Genomic DNA, 21,825 nt, shown 5'->3' with positions numbered 1-21,825 from the left:
CACCAAAGCAAATTACACTAATCTATTTATCTTAGCAATATGAGTGTGTTTACCTGAAAAAAGGACCACGTATGATTTAAACTGATGCAAATAAACATACATACATACAGTAAAACGTAACTAGGAATTCTCATTTTTAACTAAGTAAGTATGTTATATCCTGTAAGCCTGTACGATTTCTCCTGGACGTTCCAGACATCTCAGCTAGCATGTGCATATTATGTTCAGTTCCGTCAGCAGCTCACCTGATTTAACATCAGTAAGATTTAATTTATCAAACCAGTTGTTGATTAATGATGAGAACTACTCTGAGAAATAGCTCTATTAAACTTAGATGAGAAGGGATGGGGATGTTTTAAAAGACAGCAATGTTTATATTAATTTATTGTAATGCTGTTGTTTTACTGAGCTAATAAACACTTTAAAAACACAGATAAGAAGCTTTTTCTTGACTTAAAATTCCCACACAAATATTATAAAGTAAATAGATTTTCTTTTTGTTTTGCATTTTGTTTTTTTTTTGTTTTTTGTAATCATGATTTCATTTATTATCTATCCAAACTAATCTCACATATAGTTATTTTTTTTATTCACACTAAAAATATATCAAAAAAGGTTGATGACTGTAAGCTTTCAATGCTAAGTGTAAATTAAATGTAGGCGCAGCAGAAAGACTGGATCTTGAACTACACATATTAATAAAGATAAAAATGAAGGTGAGTCAATCCAAAAAGAAGAATTTCAAGATCTTTGAAAGTATCCTGAAGTGCAGTCACCGCAAAGGCCGTCAAAAATGTTATGATGATGATGATGATGAAACGGGCACTCATCAGGACCACGCCAGGATGGAATAGTATAGGGATAGAAGAGCGAGAGTTTCTTCTGTTGTACAGGATAAGTTATCTTCATCAGAGTTACCAGCCTGGATCACTTTCATGTTCTGTATACACTGCAAAAAATCCATTGGCAAAAACTAGACAAAATATATGCAAATTAAGACAAATATATGTATATTAAGCAAAAAAATAATAATAATCTGCCAATGGGGTAAGCTAAATTTTCTTTGTAAGATTTTTACAAAAAGCAATGGCAAAGTCTCAAAATTAGTGAAGTATCACCTAAATCAAGCAAAAAATCACTGTTTTTGGACACAAGAATCAGAATAACTTGATTGCTGCTTGATTGTGCTTATTTTGAGTTCAAATTACTTAAAATAAGGTACAAATTCTGAGTAAGAATGATTAAGGTAATTATCCCTAAAATAAGCAAAATAATCTAACACTTACAAAAGGCTTAGTAAGACAAAAAGTCTCATCATAGAAGAAAATAAGATGTATTGCCTTAAATTGAGAAAATTTCACTTTTAGTTTTTTGCAGTATACTTCTTTAATAGTCCAAAGTGTATTTATATTGATCGGATTCGATCAATACAGATATGCACACTATTCTTTTGATCTATAGTTTAGTCTTAAGTATTGGCTGAAGACATTCAGGTGTAGATGGAGAAGGGCTCCATGCTTCTTTAAGGTTCTGTGGGAACTCGACCTCTGCGGGAGATTGCTCCACAACTGACACAAGCTGTGTTTTGGACGGAAACCTGCCACTGACCGCGCAACACAAGACCCCGGGGGTCAGCTGCCTTCAAACGAACCGACATCGACCGAGAGCTGAGGGAAGAACCTTTATCTCCGGGGGGAGAGCTCCGAGGCAACTGCAACACCTGAGTCCACACTCCTAATCAGTTCGATGGTGAATTTATTCCCACATTTAACCCTTTTAGACCTGAATTATGTGCCAGGGCTAAAAATAAATAAATAAATAAATGGATAAAATAAATAAATAAAATAAATAAAAAATGTATTTGATTTGATATTGACCTGTTTGTGCACAAGCCATTCCTAAACACTAAAATAAACGTGGAAAAGTGTTCTAAATTACATACAATTAGTAAAAAATTTGCGCTTTTATTTTTGGCTTTAGTGCTGTTTTTTCCCGTAGAAAGGGCGGGGCTAAGCTATTGTTTCATTGGCTTATAAACTTTTAATTTGGCTATTCTGATTAAAAACATGTCTCAATTAGTGTCCAGTGCAACAAAACATTAGAAAAAATAAGAAAATACATGATGTCCATTGTAATGGATGCAGGGTCTGAAAGGGTTAAAATAATACCATAATAATTTTAGTTTCCAACAAACTTTGATTGGGTACAATCCCTGAACATGCTGCTTCTTTTAATCATATTCACTAGTGCATCTAAAAAAATAGAATATTAGAATGAGAAGTTACTTTATTTTAGCAATTACATTTTTGACAAATGTCAAATTCTATATACTGTAACACAAAGAGCATTTATTATTTAAGCATTTATTTTTTTTTTTTTTATTGTTTATGATTATGATGATTATGACTTACAGCCAATGAAAGCCCAAAAATCAGTGTCTCAGAAAATGACAATCTTATATAAGACCAATTGGTACTTTTGGCACTGTTGGCAAAGTGCCAAATCCTGCTGGAAAATGAAATCCTCAACCTCATAAAAGTTGTTGTCAGCAGAGGGAAGAAGCATTAAGTGCTGTAACTGACTTAGGACTTCATGATAAAACACAGTGGATCAACACCAGCAGATGATATGTCTATCCTAGATGCGGATTTCATTTTCCAGCAGTACTTGGCACACTGCCCACACTGCCAAAAATACCAATTGGTATATTGATATAGTATTCTAATTTTCTGAGACACTGATTTTGAGGTTTTAATTAAATAATTATCAACAATAAAATAAATAAACGCTTAAAATAGATCACTCTGTGTGTAAAACACCTATATGATATCTATGAGTTTCACATTTTGAAATAAATTACTCAAATGAAGTAACTTTTCAATTATATTCTATTTTTTTGAGATGCACTAATATATATTATTATACCCCATTGACTTATTTATGTTTATATTCTTACTGGTTCCTGATATTTTTCAGAACAAGATGCTACCGCCACCATGTTTAGCAGTTAGTGTAGTGTTCTAGGGATTAATTGCGCTACTTTTCCTCCTCTGTATACAATTTTTGCACCTACTGTATTGAGATTTTACAGGATCCTGATATTTTTCAGAACACAATGCTACCGCCACCATGTTTAGCAGTTAGTATAGTGTTCTAAGAAAATTAATGCACTACTTTTTCTCCTCTGTATACAATTTTTGCACCTAGAAATGGTTGACTAATGGAACATTTCCATGCTGAGCGTAAGTCAAACGCAGGAGCAGCAGTACTGTATAGAGATTTTACTGGCTGCTGATTTTTTTTTTTATTTTCTTTTTTTTTCCATGCCGTAGCTCTGCAGCATCTTTGATGCCGCCGTTGCTTGTGTCTGACTTTCATCTGATGCTTGTGGATGTGCAGAAGCAGGCCGGGAGGACTCGGCACCATCGCTCTGCTGCCTCCATGTGCCAAATGAACTGTCCTAACTGTCAGAGAATATTTCTCACGCCCCCCCCCCACCCCCACCACCGCCACAACACCCCACCATCCCTTCCCCTATCCTATGCCGTACCCTATAAAACGGCTCGCAGAGATAAAAAAGAGACAAAGTGTGCGTGCTACGGCCCACTATCCGCGCGCAGCAAAAAAATCTGCCCGTGAAACAAGCCCTAATAGATCAGCCGCTTTTACGAGGCAGCTGACAAAGGGAGTTTTAAAAGCGCATGTAATTCACATGTCTCATTTATGGCTTCTTTTACAGTGGGTGGCATGACGCGCTCTACTGTACATTACATAGATCAGTCAGGGATAGCGATAGAGTTACGATAGCCATTGGGCTGTAAATTCAATTTGCTTTTCACATGTATTTAGGCAATTAAACAAATAACTAGTTTGTTATTCTGTTTCAGCAGATTTCAGCCTTCAAAAACGGCGAGAGTTAAAATAAATAAAGCCGGAAAAAACAGCAAACATGCGGGTTCAAGCACAAATTGGCAAGATGATGCCTTCTAGGGAATAGCTCTGTAATGTTTAAGAAGTAGGTTTAATACAGAATAAGACACTCTGTCACATTTATACATTATTACCTGTTATAATTCTTGATCAGGGGCCTTTAAACTCAATCAGTGCTTAAATTCATATATAAAAATCTGTTAAACTCTGTAGAATATTTATCAAGTAAGTTAGAATTTGTCAAAAATTGCCTACCTGTTATAGATGTAGCTGTAGTGCCCCCCCCCCCCCCCAAAAAAAAAAAGGCCAATCTGGGTAAAAGTGTGCTTATCTTCATAAGAGTTCTAAAATCTACAGAACTGATTAACATTGTAAAATGATTAGAACAAATACTGCTGAGGTATCGTAAATTATGTTTAAAGGAAGGACTCTGCTTTAAGTGAAAATGTCACAACTTTTGAAATTTACCTTCATATTTACCTACAAACTGTACAGTGTGCAACAAGACCAAAACTGAGGTGATACATAAAAAAATCCAGGGACTAGTTTAGAAAAAATCTGTTTTAAAACAATTAGCAATTATGATTTTAAAAAATGCCAAAGTAATAGGTTTTACTAACAGTAACTCCTGTGCATTCTTCAGTTCTCCTATTCTTCTATTTAGAAACACAAACTCAGTGTCAAATGAATGTTTACAGTCTAAACCTTTGACTGAATGTCTCTGTACTCTCAGTTTATTAAGCACTGAGTGAGAAATAATTAACCGAGACGTTAAAAAAGAGGATTCGCTCCATGCCGTACTGACGCCCTGGGGGTCTTCGCAGGGTAAACGCGGAGGAACTAAATTATAATGGCACCCCGCCGACACTCGCCCCCGGGGTCCGCCGTGAGCATCGCCCGCAAGGCTCTGACCTCCGTCACCCTCGTGTGAGACACTCGAAAAATCATTCCTCCATTCGACTTCATTTGGAGAGAAATGCATTACAAATTATATCAAATCCCGGCCCCCTTCGTTCATTTGGCTCTATTGTGTACCAGTTATGACACTGTGATTGCAGCTGCCGGCTCCTCTGGCTGAACCGCTCGGGTCGTTGCCCCGGGAGGCTCAGCACTGGCATACTGATGAGCACAGCAGACCCGAACCTCCCAAACCCTCCAATACCCTGAAAAAACACCCAAAACTCCCAAAATTATTAAAACCCCCCAAAACCCTTAAAACTCCCGCACCTCCCAAACCCACCAATACCCTGAAAAACACTCAAAACTACCAAAATTACCAAAACCACCAAAACCCCTAAAACTCCCGAATCTCCCAAACCCTCCAATACCCTGAAAAAACAGAAAAACACCCAAAATTACCAAACCCCCCCAAAACCCCTAAAACTCCCAAGCCTCCCAAACCCTCCAAAACTCTGAATAAAACAGAAAAACACCCAAAATTACCAAACCCCCCAAAACCCCTAAAACTCCCAAACCTCCCAAACCCTGAAAAACACCCAAAACCACCAAAATTATCAAAACTTCCAAAACCCCTAAACCCTCCCAAACCCTCCAAAACCCTGAAAAAAAAAACCAGAGAAACACCCAAACCTCCAAAAACTTCCAAAATGACCAAAAACCCCAAAACACCTACAACTCCTAAACCTCCCAAACCCTGAAACACACAAAACCACCAAAACTCCACCCCTAAAACTTATAAACCTCCCTAAAGCCGCAAAACCCAGAAAAAACACTCAAAACTACCAAAAAACCCAAAACCCTCAGCCCTCACAAACCCTGAAAAACACTCAAAAGCCAAAATTACCAAAATCTCCAAAACCCCTAAAGTTCCTAAACCTCCCAAACCCTCCCAAACCTGAAAAACACCCAAAAGCCCCCAAACTCCCCAAATTACCAAAAAACCACCAAAACCCCCAAAACTCCAAAAAAACTACCAAAACCCCCCAAACCCCCAAACCCTGAAAAACACCCAAAACTACAAACCCTCCCTCAAAAAAAAACAAAACTGCTGAAACCTCAAACCTCCAAAAAACCCAAAACACACCCAAAACTACCAACCCCCCCTAAAAAACAAAACTACCAAAATCCCCAACCCCACCAAACCCCCAAACCTCCTAAAATCTCCCATAACCCCCCAAAAAACACCCCGAACTACCAAAATTCAAGTAATACAGGCTTCCAGTGTATCATTTTAACCCTGTGTTGATTTTGGAAAACCTATGCATCAAAATTTAAGCATCCAATACCTGTTATTGGTTTGATTTTCGTTTATGTTTTAGGACACTCAAAAGAACATTTCAAAATAATATTGAAAGATCATAATGTTGCCATGTTGATTATTATGAGTGTATGTAAAGTTTAAAAACACAGCTGTACATAAAATCAGTGCTTTGGTATTAATATTATGTGTATTTATCCTTAAATGATATGATGTATAGAGACAATAAAGGCATAAATAAATATACATTAGTATACAGTTTTGTATGTAGATGTTTTTTATTATTTTTATTTACACTCACACCACTCAGCAGTAGTGATCACTCTTCAGGTGCAGCAGGTAGGCTGAAAGACTCCTGAAGCCGTCCTTTAAATGCTGATATCTGGGTAAAATACTCTGGGGCCGTGCTGCGTTTAAGATTAGAAGATTAAAAGCGGCGCTTTTGGCCTCTTTAAGGGGACCTGTGATTTCATGAGGGGCGAGGGAAAGCGTACCTTGGTAAACAAAGTGGAATCCCCTGGCGGAAGGGCCACTCTTGGCGGTGAACCTCAGCATGATCTGGTTTGAAGTAGCCAAGGGCAAGGTCTCTCCTGCAATACAGAAATATGCCAAATAATCAGGTTTAACTCCCCGAGACCGCCGCCCCCTCCCTTCTCCTCGCCGGAGTTGCACGTGGCAGCAAATGTACTGTAATAAACACAGCGCTGAGCTACTATACAAGATGGATGGCTTAATAACCGAAGCGTCCCTTCTGGACATGCTGAAAGGCAGGGCAGAGAGGAGACGCGGCGCCGGGGCGTCTGCAGATTGATAGCCGAAGAAAAACCCAGGCCGTCTTTAGAGCAGGAGAGCCCAGGCCGTGAGATGTGGTGTTGGGCCAGAATGCTCTGCGCGAGGTCCCTGCTGACCACGCCTTCTAAATATGACATGTTTGGGCACCCCTGCCCAGGCATCGCTTTGCAACCAACACACATCAGCCTAAAATACATTTACATCATCCCAACAAACAGCTGAGCAGACTCTTTCAGAACACTGTCTGAAATAACCCAGTAATCTGTGTTTGTGTTTTGTGAACTGGAACATATCGGCCCCTATTATTGGCCAGTTTTGCTCTGCCTATTGCGAGTTTTGCCTATTGAGTTTCTTTTCTCTCTCTGATAATCGCATTAGGCAAATTGGTACCACTTTAAAATAAGACTACCTTTATAAAGGGTTTATAAATGGTTTACAATTAGTTTATTAAAGGTTGTAAAAGCCTTAAAAATCAATAATAATCAGTTATAACACATACATAATGAACCCACAGCCATCTATATTGTTGTCCTTTACACGTAACTGATTATTAATGATTTTTAAGGCTTTTACAACCTAATTAGTAACCATTAATAAACTAATTGTAAACCATTTATAAACCCTTTATAAAGGTAGTCTTATTTTAAAGTGGTACCGGTAAATTCAAAACACATCATCTCCTGCTCTAGACGCACATCTAGAGCCTTATATTAGTGATCAATAGCCGAGCTGTCAACCGTCAACCGCACCATGCAGCTTGATTTAGGGTGTTTCAGTGTGTCTTTGCTATCATACGACTGGAAAAGTACACCTTGTGTGGTTCAAAACGTGCAAAAGGCATGTACTAATTCTATAAATTCTGACAATAATCATGGGCGTGTTTTTGGCATAGCGTGAAATAAACCTTGCTATTCCCTTTAAGAGCCAGGTGCGTTCTGACTTTTTAGCGGATTGCTATTTGAACAGTGCAGCACTTCTGTGCTTCTCAGCAGAGGAAACTGAGCTGCGCTACGCTGTGAAGGAGCTCCAGCAGCTCATTTACAGGAATATTAATGATATTTTATTTAGTATTCTGTTTACTGCTGATGTAAAAGTTGGGTTTGCGCACTGCAGTGTGTTCTTGTGTATGTAACAAGTGATATGGATATGTGACTGTTGTCAGGGTTTAAATCAGTCAGTAGAGCAACTGCAGTGTTAAAATATACTGTTGGTGGGGTGTAAGATAGGGCCAGGGCATAAAACATTATGTTAATCTCGCTAACAATCTTATAATTCTGTGCGAAAAATATATGTGGATTGCGCACCGCATGGATTTTTCCAAATTATAATGTTGTGCACTTCTAAGGATGCCTACATCAAAGTGAACAAGGGTGCCGCCATGTTATCGTCATGTAATTAGAGAAGAGTACTTAGCCAAGCGACCTGAAAATACACGTTATTTCACACATTATCAGCCACCAATATTGCAGTATAATGTTATAAATGAGTCCTGGATGTTAATCTGCACAAATTTGATTATAAAAACTGTTTATTTGGGTGAGTAAAGTGCTTTTGTTTGTTTAGAGTAAAGCTCAGAATTCCAACGTTTTGATTGAAATGGGCGGAAATAGAGGCCACCGCGCTACATTTCACAAAACACAGTTTCGTTTCAGTGTCAAACAGGGCAGACAGGAGTCTGTTCTTATATATAAAATATCTAAAAACAGCAGCGCTTCAAAAAGGGCGAGTAATTTCAGTGATACGGGCGATAAGCAGAATGCTCGGCTGAGCCTGCAGGGTTAAAAGCGCTGGCGTGAACAGAGGGGCCTGGCGGGATTTCTGGCCCGCTGGGCTCAACAGCTCAGACAGAAACACTGGGAATTTACAACACATCTTTGGGGGATTATATTGTTGCACGACAGCCCATAAAAAAAGCTGAAAGTATCAAAGTGCCCTAGCAATAGTTTATGTCCGATGGCTTTCATCAATCCTGAGAAGAATGCGGAATTAAGGGCAGATTCCCTTTGAGGCGTTTTATTACCTTTCGCCGTTAATGGTAATACCAACAATAAATTTGCACAAAGCTGTGTCTAAAATCTGAATTTATTTTAATAGGAAACTGTGAGGAATTAACAAAGTAGCAGAAGTAGCAGGCCAGGGTATTAAAATGACAATGAGCCAAAAGAGCAATGAATAATAAACAAATTTGCCCTTCTGAATGCTACATAAAAAAAACAAAAAAAAAAAAACAAAAGCAAAAGCTAGAGCCGGCTAAAATAACTGCTGACTGGTCAAGAATTCATCAAGAAAATGGACCCAAGTACTGTAACTACGCTCAAAATACGTTAAAATGATTAGCAAAGATGTGCTACAACAACGCTCCCACAGGGACCATATTTTCCTCACTGAATGAAGCCATTAAGCCTCGCTCATGACCTCCTTCGCTGCTAAATTGCACGCACTTAATTGTCTTTCCTGCTTTCTGCAAACGCCGTATATGGCAGTTCATTTTTCCCCCAACCCCCCCCCCCCCCCCCCCCCCCCCGAAAGGATCTGTGCATTTCAAAGCGAAAGCAAAGCGACAACAAACGCGAGAACAATGTAAAGCTATTACTTACCGGAATGAGAGCCGGCCAGGGAGCTCAGCAGCCTGGCGTTCTGATTGGGCCCATCAAACAGCTCCACCGAGTCGTTCATGGCTGTCTGGAAATAGGCAAATTGCCCGAAGACCACTGAGGAGACAAAGCGAAATGGGTTGAGCGTGTCACCATCATAATCTCCACAGGAGGAGAGCCTCCACCTAAATAAAGCCCCTAAACATTTCATACATTTCACCACAGACACTCTCCCCTCAGGCTGCCGGCTTTACGTGTGGATAAAATAAATAAAATGTTACATTATCTCATCATACCATCTTTTCTCAGCTCTTATATCTATAGCATGAGTTGTGAGGTTTGAAAATGCTTCAGTGGAATCAGAACAGAACGAGGAATCAACAGTGACTTAACAAACAGTGACTTAATCGCCGTAATGTTTCATAAACTGTTAAATAAAATGTTTAATCTCACTCCAAACACAAATGTTGCCCATATTTTTTTATCTGTTTATCTTTTGCTTATATCATTTTGAAAATAACAGTACATCACAGTGTCAGAAAATACAGACAATTCTAAATTATCTAAGATGACTTTAAAGCTTATATATACACACTACGGACAACAATTCACCCAAATTCCAAATAAACTAACAGAGTTAAGTAAAGCTGAGCTAAGTAAACAAAACTGTAATTAAAAAAGGCAAATGAAAGCTGGATGTTAATCTACACAGATTTCTCTCCTGAAAACTGTTTATTTGTGTGAGTAATGTGCTTCCGTTTATTTACAGTAAACCTAGACTCCTGGATTTCATTAGCATTAGCATTAGCATTAGCGGCTAACAGCATCTTTTAAAAAATGTGCAATATACACAGATTACAGGCTGCATTGATACAATACTGCGCATGCACTGTAAGCCCTGATAAGTTAAATTTACTTTAAAAAAATTTGGAAACCGGTTGCCTTAAAAAAGTTAAGTAATGGGCAATGAAAACTTAAGTTAGCGTAACTTAGAACATCAAGTTATAACATCTAAAGGGGAAGTTGATTTAACTTTTTTATTTTTGTTATACTGTAAGACCAGATAAGTTGATTTTACTTAATTTTTTCAAGGCAGCCGGTTTGCTCAATTTTTTGAGTTGAATTTACTTAAAAAATTACAACTAAAGGGGAAGTTGATTTATTTGTAAGGTAGCCCAGGGGGGAATCACTACACACTGATGGTGAGTGTCAGTCAGAAACTGTTGGACACACCCAGTATGCAAATAGATTGTGACAGAAGCCAATGAAAAGAAGCTGTTAATGGCAAAACAGACTAAACTCAATTATTATTATTATTAAGTTGGTTCAACTCAAAGATCTCAGTTTGAATAGTACAGTAAATGTGCCCACAAATGTTCAACTAACTCAAAATAGTTGAGTATTGTTTAGAAATATCTAATTTTACATAAAAAAGACTTAAATCATTGGAGTTCAAACAATTCGTATGGGTTTACAGTGTGTAATATATGTGTTAGTATATGTACATTAGCATACAGAAGGTATAGTACAGTATACAGTCTTCCAGATGGCACTGCTTAGAACACACTTCAGTGTCCTGACCATATGTTAATGGGTCTTACCTGCGACCTGCTGTATATAATCATGTTCTTCATGATCTACACTTACTTTCACATTGTTCACCGTGCTCACGCCCTTGCACACTCGAGCCTGCGTCCTAATCTCCAGTCTCCAGTGCTATAAGGTGACTGGAAGCTCTGGGGGGTATCAAAGGTCAGACACACTCGGCGGGAGGGGAGCAGTAGACAATTACAAACCCGGGGTGCAGTGTGTCGGGGCGGCGGGGAGCCGGAGCTCCGGCGAAGAGGACTTTATCATCTCTTCTTTAATTAGATGTTTGCCCTCGCCTCCAGCGCGAGCCCTACGGAAAACGGCCCAAGGGGAACTGGCCCCGCTTCTATGTAAATAGCAGAGCTGCAGGATTTCCTCATGGCCTGCAGGCTTTCCATCTGCAGAGTTCATCTGTTGGAGCTTGGCTTTATATGTTAAAAACTCTAAAACAACTCTAAAACTCTATCTTGCTTTGATTGGTTCGGTTCACAATTGCCACAATTGCTTATTTCTGCGGTTGTCTAATTGATCCGAGAGTCCAAACTGTCTAAACCGAACCATTTAAAAGTGTTCACACGGCAAACAAACCAGATTGTGGTTCGATTGATGTGAAACAAGATCACATCTTTTAGGCCTTATTTATTTAAATTTTTTGTAATCAAGTTTTTATTGAAGGTTTTGTAGAAAACAGATGTAACAAACATAGTGTAATACAAAGCTGATAATGTTTTCTCATCTCTTTTAAATCCTATCCCACCCCACCCACATCCATCCCACGCCACCCAAATCCATCCCACCCCACCCACATCCATCCCACGCCACCTACAGCCATCCCACCCCACCCACATCCATCCCACGCCACCTACATCCATCCCACCCCACCCACATCCATCCCACGCCACCTACATCCATCCCACCCCACCCACATCCATCCAACGCCACCCAAATCCATCCCACGCCACCTACATCCATCCCACCCCACCCACATCCATCCCACGCCACCCAAATCCATCCCACCCCACCCACATCCATCCCACGCCACCTACATCCATCCCACCCCACCCACATCCATCCCACCCCACCCACATCCATCCCACGCCACCTACATCCATCCCACCCCACCCACATCCATCCCACCCCACCCACATCCATCCCACGCCACCTACATCCATCCCACCCCACCCACATCCATCCCACGCCACCCAAATCCATCCCACGCCACCTACATCCATCCCACCCCACCCACATCCATCCCACGCCACCCACATCCATCCCACCCCACCCACATCCATCCCACGCCACCTACATCCATCCCACCCCACCCACATCCATCCCACGCCACCTACATCCATCCCACCCCACCCACATCCATCCTACCCCATCCACATCCATCCCACGCCACCTACATCCATCCCACCCCACCCACATCCATCCCACGCCACCTACATCCATCCCACCCCACCCACATCCATCCCACCCCACCCACATCCATCCCACGCCACCTACATCCATCCCACCCCACCCACATCCATCCCACGCCACCTACATCCATCCCACCCCACCCACATCCATCCCACCCCACCCACATACAACCCACCTCACCCACATCCATCCCACGCCACCTACATCCATCCCACCCCACTCACATACAACCCACCTCACCTACATCCATCCCACCCCACTCACATATAACCCACCTCACCTACATCCATCCCACCCCACTCACATACAACCCACCTCACCTACATCCATCCCACCCCACTCACATATAACCCACCTCACCTACATCCATCCCACCCCACTCACATACAACCCACCTCACCTACATCCATCCCACCCCACTCACATACAACCCACCTCACCTACATCCATCCCACCCCACTCACATACAACCCACCCCACCCACATCCATCCCACCCCACTCACATATAACCCACACCTACACCTACATCCTACAACCGACAACCTGCTACTGAGACTGCTTCCATGATTCATGAAGATTTTGCACAGAGGGTGATCATCATCATCATCATCATCATCATCATCATCATCATTCATGATGGAGAGCAGTTTGTGCAGTGTCCTCAGCTGACTAGTTATCTGACTAGTTATAAATAAAACTAAGGGCATTTTCACATCAGAAAAATATATATATATATATATTAGAGATTAGAGATCTTTACTGAGAGCACTACAAAAATGTTGGTAAAAAAGAAAAAGCTTTGCTTTATAAAATATAATAAAATAAACTCTCAAAACTCTTCCTTGCTTAGACTGTTTGAATTCATTTAAGGCTTATACCGCTTCATCTGAGCTGTATATTTATACTGTAAATGTCAAATTATTACATTATGCAAATCTTTGAGGGTTTGATGCTAAATTAAAGTTGCAATTAAAGCACCATTCACTATTGAAGCTGCGCTATAAAAGAGGTTACGTTATGTAATCTGTCAGACATGTGACAGGCTGATTAGGAGGCTGTGATTAGGATGGTATTCCCTTTAATTATCTCAGGCAAACTTTACTGGAGTATCATGGCCTACAGTGCACTACAGTGAGTTAGTGTGTCCTGTCGGGACCCTGGTCAATAAAAAAATAGAAAAACACTAAGAAGCACTACACTGCTGCAGATGAGTTGGATCAACAGACCTCTGAGAAGGAGTGGTAATCATGCAGTGCGCTGTACACAGAGTCTCCAGGCCACTGTTGTTTAAAATAAAAGGCGTTTTTGAAAAATTGCCCCTGATACTCTGGGGTTAACTCAAACTCAAAGCCTACACTTTTATCCAGCAGAGATCTTTCCCCTGATTATCTCTCTCTCTCTCTCTCTCTCTCTCTCTCCTTCTCATTGGAATTACAAAGTAGTTGAAATAAGAATTTCAATGTGAGCCGCACTCCTGCACACTGAAACGACATCAGATTACGCTGCAGAGCAGATGATCTGAGCCAGATTTCCACCGCTGAGGCTGCTGGGGACCTGGGTTGGTGTTCTGCTGTTCTGATGACCAGCTCTCCTTCACACACCCTGCTGCCTCAGTTGTTCACTTCTTGCAGCTTTGTTCTTTACGATATAAGACAAACTGCACCGTTCCTAACGCAACAGGCAGCTCTAACCCAGCTCCTGGTACAAGCTGTGATCTATCTATCTATCTATCTATCTATCTATCTATCTATCTATCTATCTATCTATCTATCTATCTATCTATCTATCTATCTATCTATCTATCTATCTATCTATCTATCGACCTAATTATGTACCTACCTACCTACTAACCTACTAACCTACCTACCTACCTACCTACATATCTACCAACGCACCCAAATATCTACCTACCTACCTGTCTACCTATATATCTACCTATGTAAACAAATATCTACCTACCTACCTACCTACATACCTACCTACATATCTACCTACTTATGTACCTACCTACCTACATACCTATGTACATATCTACCTATGTACCTACCTACCTACCTACATACCTACCTATGTACCTACCTACCTACTTACCTACCTATGTACATACCTGTCTACCTACTTACTTACCTACCTATGTAACTATTTATCTATCTATCTATCTATCTATCTATCTATCTATCTATCTATCTATCTATCTATCTATCTATCTATCTATCTATCTATCTATCTATCTATCTATCTACATACCTACCTACATATCTACCTACCTATGTACCTACCTACCTACCTACATACCTTCCTTTGTACCTACCAATCTACCTACCTTTCTACCTACCTATGCATGTATCTACCTACCTTCCTACCTACCTACCTACCTACCTACTTACTTACCTACCTACCTGTCTGTTTGTGTCTATGTGTCTGTCAACATTCTAATAACTGCATTCAAGTGTGCATCTGTCTGTCTGTATATCTATTGATCAATCTATCTATTGTTTGTCCATCCATCCATCCATCCATCCATCCATCTAAAACCACTTCAGATTAAAAAAAAAGGTTCATACAATCGCCTATAAGCTGCTGATGAAACAGCTCCTTCCTACCTGCACTGATCACTCCTGAAGGTCTATGTTACCACCTAGCTAGTTAATGCTAGTTTGAGCCTTTATTACCCTGTAAAATGCTGTTATTGAGCTTATAAGCCTGTAAATATTTATGAATATTGGATAAATCACATTGTTGTGCATGTCATATAATGGAGAGAGAGAGAAGAGCTAAAGGCTGTTTATTTATTTCAGTTTATCAGATTAAAGTCACAAAAATCACAATGCAGAATCTGTCTTGACTGTAACCAGCAGTTCCACCAAAACTGGAAGGATGCAACAGTTAAACGGAAATAAAACCAGCAGATAATTACTTACCAAACTCTCCAGAGACGGTGATGTAGTAGGAGCAGGTCTGGCCCGTGGTGTAGTTGTGGGGATAGTTTGGAGACAGCACAACTCCCTCAGATCCCGTGTACTGACCACCGCAGGGAGCTAAAAGAGAAGGAGAGAGAAAGAAAGAAGTGTTCATTTTTACTTCACTCTACGAATCCAATCAGCTGAAGAGCTCTTGGTAGGCTGATGCCAATATGCTTCTAATAACACATCGTCAATGGGGTCTAATGCTGAAACTATTTTAAATGTAAAATGACTAGGGCAGTAAAGGGGCTAATTTCCTCATGATGACCACTTAGCACTTAGCCTGTCTTGATCTGGCATACGGTCGTATTATGCCTTAGGCTCGTCTATATGCTCCACAGTGATGTGGTCAGATTCTTTAAATGTCACATTATATACAATACACTCTTTCTGCCAGTGGCTGCAGTGCATACAGTGGGTATCCCTTCTGAGTATCTTTGATTTTACTATATTGAAAACCTCTGAAATATAATCAAGAGGAAGATGGATGATCACAAGCCATCAAACCAAGCTGAACTGCTTGCATTTTTGCACCAGGAGTAAAGGCAAAAAGTTATCCAAAAGCAGTGTGTAAGACTGGTGGAGGAGAACATGATGCCAAAATGCATGAAAACTGTGTTTTAAAAAAAACAGTGTTATTCCACCAAATATTGATTTCAAAATCCATACACTGTAAGCCCGAATAACATGAATTTACTATTTTTAATTGGAATTTGTGAGATTGAAAACCTCTGGAATATAATCAAGAGGAAGATGGATGATCACAAGCCATCAAACCACCAAAATGAACTGCTTGCATTTTTGCACCAGGAGTAAAGCAGCATAAAGTTATCCAAAAGCAGTGTGTAAGACTGGTGGAGGAGAACATGATGCCAAGATGTATGAAAACTGTGAATAATAAAAAAAAAAACAGGGTTATTCCACCAAATATTGAATTCAAAATCCATACACTGTAAGCCCAGATAAGATAAATTTACTTTACTTAAACAATTTGAGGAAACCGGTTGCTTGAGTTAGCATAAATTAAAACATCAAGTTGATTTATTTGTAAGGCAGTCCAGGGGGAATCACTACACACTGATGGTGAGTGTTAGTCAGAAACTCTTGGACACACCCAGCAAATATGCAAATAGATTGTGACAGAAACCAATGGAAAATAAGCTGCCAATGGCAACAGACTAACAGACTAGTTTTTTTAACTAAATTGGTTCAACTCAAAGTAGTAGTACAGTATATGTGCTCACAAATGTTTAGTTGAGTACAGTGTAATAAGCATAGCTTTAATGTGTTATACATGGCTTACGAATGCATTATAATGTGTTATATGGAAAGAATGAAGGCGAATGAAGTGAGGAGACGTATTCAGGGCGTGCGGAGCAGAAGGGACCTGGGGGGTAAGCAGAGGTTAATCCAGGTCAACAGTGGAGCTCAAACATTCACGAGGTGTTGGCTCTGCAGGTGCCGCGCTGCACAGATGGTTTAATTGTGTGGACCTTAACGGATGGAGATGAAACGCTTAGATGTTCACACAAGCATGACCGAGAGCTGGAGAGGAACTCTCAGAAGTACCCTTTGGGTCTACTGACAGCGCATGAATAAATAGAGCTGGTTAGGAAGGTCAGAAATGTGATTGTGCAGGACGTGGTTATCAGCGTCTCCAGGTCCATACGGAGCTGCTGAGCTTCTGTGAACTAAAGTTTTATAACTTTAAGAGTAAGAGTTAAAAAAAAAATCTAAAACCTTAAAACAGCTTTGGAAATAAAAAAATAGAGATCTGAATTTTGCTATTTATAGGCATAAGTTTAAATAAAATGAACATTGTTGTTTCATTCTATAAACTACAGACAACATTTCTCCCAAATTCCTAATTAAAATATTGTCATTTAGAGCATTTATTTGGAGAAAATGAGAAATCACTAAAATAACAAAAGGAAAAAAAAAGATGCAAAGCTTTCAGACCTCAAATAATGCAAAAAAAATATATATATAATAAAATGCTCTAAATTACAATATTTTTATTTGGAATTTGCGAGATTGAAAACCTCTGGAATATAATCAAAACGGAGGTGGATGATCACAAGCCTTCAAACCAAGCTGAACTGCTTGAATTTTTGCACCAGGAGTAAAGCAGCATAAAGCTATCCAAAAGCAGTGTGTAAGACTGGTGGAGGAGAACATGATGTTATGTTCATAAAGAGTTTTAAAAGTTTAGAAATCAATATTTGTTTGAATAACCCTGGTTTTTAATCACAGTTTTTTTTCATGCATCTTGGCATCATGTTCTCATCCACCAGTCTTACACACTGCTTTTGGATAACTTTATGGTACTCACTCCTGGTGCAAAAATTCAAGCAGTTCAGCTTGGAGCTTTGATGGATTGTGGTCATCCATCTTCCTCTTGATTATATTCCAAAGGTTTTTAATCTCCCAAATACCTAATTAAAATATTGTCATTTAGAGCATTTATTTGGAGAAAATGAGAAATGGCTAAAATAACAAAAAAAAGAAAAAAAAAGATGTAAAAAGATGCTTTCAGACCTCAAATAATGCAATTAAAACAAAAGATCAATATTTGGTGCAATAACCCTTTTTTAACAGTTTTTTTCCATGGATCTTTCTATCATGTTCTCCTCCACCAGTCTTACACACTGCTTTTGGATAACTTTATGCTTTATACACTCCTGGTGCAAAAATGCCAGCAGTTCAGCTTGGTTTGATGGCTTGTAATCATCCATCTTCCTCAATATTTCTTTATAATAATTCAAAAGAGAAAAAAAGAATCATTTTTAAGTGGTCTTTTATTTTATTCCACTACTACATTATACTGATTAGCACATTAGTCATGAGTTAAGTATGGTTTGTTCTCATCTGTTAAGGTCCACTTTCCACTAGAAGGCCGTAGGAAAGCTGCAGCATGAGATATGGTCTGTGATTGATAAGAAACATAGCTTTTTTTTTTCTTCTTCTTATTATTTGTCTGGATTTGAATGATGGTATTTTTTCTTCCTTGTTAATAAAGCCCAAGGCAGCCACACAGAACCATAGATTTTTTTTTTTTTCTTTTTGAGCATGTTCTCTATTGGCAGCTCTAAAAAATATGATGAAATGTTTGCTTCAGAGTTTATAAAAAAAATAAGGTTTTGACTGAAAATCCTTAGACCTCACTATTAGCTTTCTTATAGAAAAGCTTATTTACTACTATGCCACTATACGAAATACGTACTCCATTCTCAGTGTAAGAACTAGAAATATATACACTGTATAGACTCGTTATGCTGAGAAAATGTAACCCCCCAAAAAAAATAAAAACGTTTTTCAGTTGAGTAATTTTCTGCCATTATAACTGTAGTTATAACTGTAGTAAAAATAAGAGAACACATTTCACATATCTGTCAAATAAGTCTCAAATAAATGATTCTGCTTCATGACATTCTCAGACCGATATCTGGTTCAGCTACCGATGGCATTGACAGCCCACAGCATAGATGTTATTTAGCACTTTCAGAAACACCACACTGACATTTACTCCCACTCACTGAAACCCACACAACCAGTGCTGATTCCTCTTCCTGCTGTTAATTATTTGGGTAATAATCTGATCTGTTTAGGCCTTCAGTTCTGCTTGTGGTGTCCTAACCACTGAAAGAGCTTGGTTTGCTTATAGCTGTACCTACAGTTCATAGATAGTAATGGAAACCAAAATGGAAACCACAGTTTTTCAGAAAAATAATGAAAACATTAATTTGCCAGATGCAAAAAAAAAAAAACATGTATTAAAAAATGTTATGCATTGTAGATTAATACAAAAGGCCTTCAAACTACGAATAAAAACAAAAAAAGTCAAATATGTTTTATATTTTACACTCATGATCAGCTTTGCACATTTCTGCCACTTTCTGTCACTTTTATGTGGTAGAGTCACCTCTTATTCAGGCTTTCAGTTAACAGCTGTGCTGAACTCATCAAGAGTTAATTGAATTGGATTTCTTGTCTCTTAATAAAGTGTTTGAGAGCATCAGTTAAAGTTAAAGTTGTGAAGAGGTAGAGTTACAGGGATACACAGTGAATAGCTCTATTTGAGTAAAACAAAAATAAAAAATGACTTTGAGACCACTTGAATGAAAATAATGAATTTCTTTGATTTTACCAAATAAAAAAATATATATAAAACTCTCTGGAATATAATCAGGAGGAAGATGGATGATCACAAGCCATCAAACCACCAAACTGAACTGCTTGAATTTTTGCAGTAAAGCAGAATAAAGTTATCCAAAAGCAGTGTGTAAGACTGGTGGAGGAGAACATGATGCCAAGATGCATAAAAAAACTGTGATTAAAAACCAGGGTTATTCCACCAAATATGGAATATGGAAATTTCTGAACTCTTAAAACTTTATGAATATGAACTTTTGCTCTTTGCATTATCTGAGGTTTTTGTTATTTCAGACATTTCACATTTTCTGCAAATAAATGCTCTGAATGACAATATTTCTATTTAGAATTTGGGAGAAATGTTGTCCGTAGTTTATAGAATAAAAGAACAATGTTCATTTTACTTAAACCTTTTACCTATAAATAGCAAAATCAGAGAAACTGATTCAGTTTCCAGAGCTGTACATATAATATAATAAACACAGGGGTTGGACAATGAAACTGAAACTCCTGGTTTTAGAGCACAATAATTGATTGTGGTGACGGACAGTTCTGGTGGAAACAGGAGAGTTGAGGTGCACATTGAATTCTGCGTGATTTGATCAGCTGTGGTTTTATGTTTTTTAGATACAATCCGGGTTAGCACCCGAACATCCCTTTCAGACAGCTTCCTCTTACAGCGTCCACAGTTAATCCTGTTGGATGTGGCTGGTCCTTCTTGGTGGTATGCTGAGCTGACATTACCCTGGATACCGTGGCTCTTGATGCATCACAAAGACTTGCTGTCTTGGTCACAGATGCGCCAGAAAGACGTGCACCAACAATTTGTCCTCTTTTGAACTCTGGTATGTCACCCATAATGTTATAGTGTGCATTGCAATATTTAGAGCAGAACTGTGCTCTTACCCTGCTAATTGTACCTTCACACTCTGCTCTTACTGCTGCAATGTGCAATTAATGAAGATTGGCCACCAGACAATGTAAATGTAAATTATGACCTGTAATTCTGTAAGGTAAAACCGTTGTTTCAGCTTTAAAAGACTGTGTGCTCTGTGCTATAATTTATTAAAGACACATCTGAAGGTAAGAAAATGTCCGCTGTTCATCCACGACTGTTCACTATGATAACTGTGCGATAATGTATACAGTTACTCGTCCAGCTATAATGACTTATAACTCACGTATAATCCTAAAGAGCATTTCTTACAGCTTTATGAGGCTGAGCTTTCTGAGCAGATCGTAAATCCCTGGTCAGGCCAGCTTTTTATTTCATTTTATTTCGAACTAGGAGAACCCTAGACTACGACTACGATCCCTTCTCCCCGCACTCGTCCTCCTCACCTGTGATCTCTCTCTCTCTCTCTCTCTCTCTCTCTCTCTCTCTCTATCCCCTCACTCCTTTCATCCCTCCACCCTGTGCTTCTTGCTACAATGATCTTCAATTGAGATTCTCAGCACATCAGGCCTGTGCTAAGCCTCTGGGCTCTGGCACCCATTGGTCTGCTCCTTCATCTGCTCACAATGCCTCCGTGAGCACAAGGCGCGGGTAGGGGGGGGGGGGGGGGGGGGGGGGTTCTGGGTTGGGGGGGTATTTGGGGTGGATGGATGGACGGGGTGGGGGGGATGGGGGGGTTAGGTGGAGGAGCAGCTGAGGTTTCTGGTCGTCTGCATATCAAACTCTCTCCTGCACCTTTGATCATATCACCTTCACCCATGCTCTCCATGCAAAGGCTGGGAGGGAAACACAAGGAGTCAGATGGAGACACACACACACATACACACACACATATATATATGCCACAGAAGTGGCATAAAGTTATCCAAAAGCAGTGTGTAAGACTGGTGGAGGAGAACATGATGCCAAGATGCATGAAAACTGTGATTAAATACCAAACCAGGGTTATTCCACCAAATATTGATTTCTGAACTCTTACAATTTTGTGAATATGAACTTTTTTTATTTATTTTTTACATTATTTGAGGTCTGAAAGTTCTGCATCTTTTTTTTTTATTTCAGCCATTTCTCAATTTCTGCAAATACATGCTTTAAATGACAATATTTTTATTTGGAATTTGGGAGAAATGCTGTCTGTAGTTTATATAGAATAATAATAATAATATGGTCTCTTATATGGTCTCTTAATTTTTTTCCAAATATATATA

The 21,825-nt window shown here is 39.3% G+C and overlaps 1 protein-coding gene across 2 annotated transcripts in view; it reads right to left on the bottom strand.

The window, feature by feature from the left end:
* The window catches only part of LOC103026874 (CUB and sushi domain-containing protein 1), a 602,854-nt gene that overhangs the window by 109,636 nt on the left and 471,393 nt on the right, over positions 1-21,825 (bottom strand). For both annotated transcript variants that reach the window (XM_049481560.1, XM_049481561.1), the window contains exons 31-33: positions 15,469-15,585; positions 9,538-9,651; positions 6,643-6,738 (exon numbers count right to left, since the gene is read on the bottom strand). In XM_049481560.1, coding sequence (XP_049337517.1) covers positions 6,643-6,738; positions 9,538-9,651; positions 15,469-15,585 — 327 coding nt within the window. The remainder of the gene's footprint in view (positions 1-6,642; positions 6,739-9,537; positions 9,652-15,468; positions 15,586-21,825) is intronic.

Source organism: Astyanax mexicanus, chromosome 7, assembly GCF_023375975.1.
Source record: "Astyanax mexicanus isolate ESR-SI-001 chromosome 7, AstMex3_surface, whole genome shotgun sequence".
NCBI lineage: Eukaryota > Metazoa > Chordata > Actinopteri > Characiformes > Acestrorhamphidae > Astyanax > Astyanax mexicanus.
The sequence above is the reverse complement of the archived record's forward strand: the minus strand, read 5'-3'. Positions and strand labels throughout refer to the sequence as shown.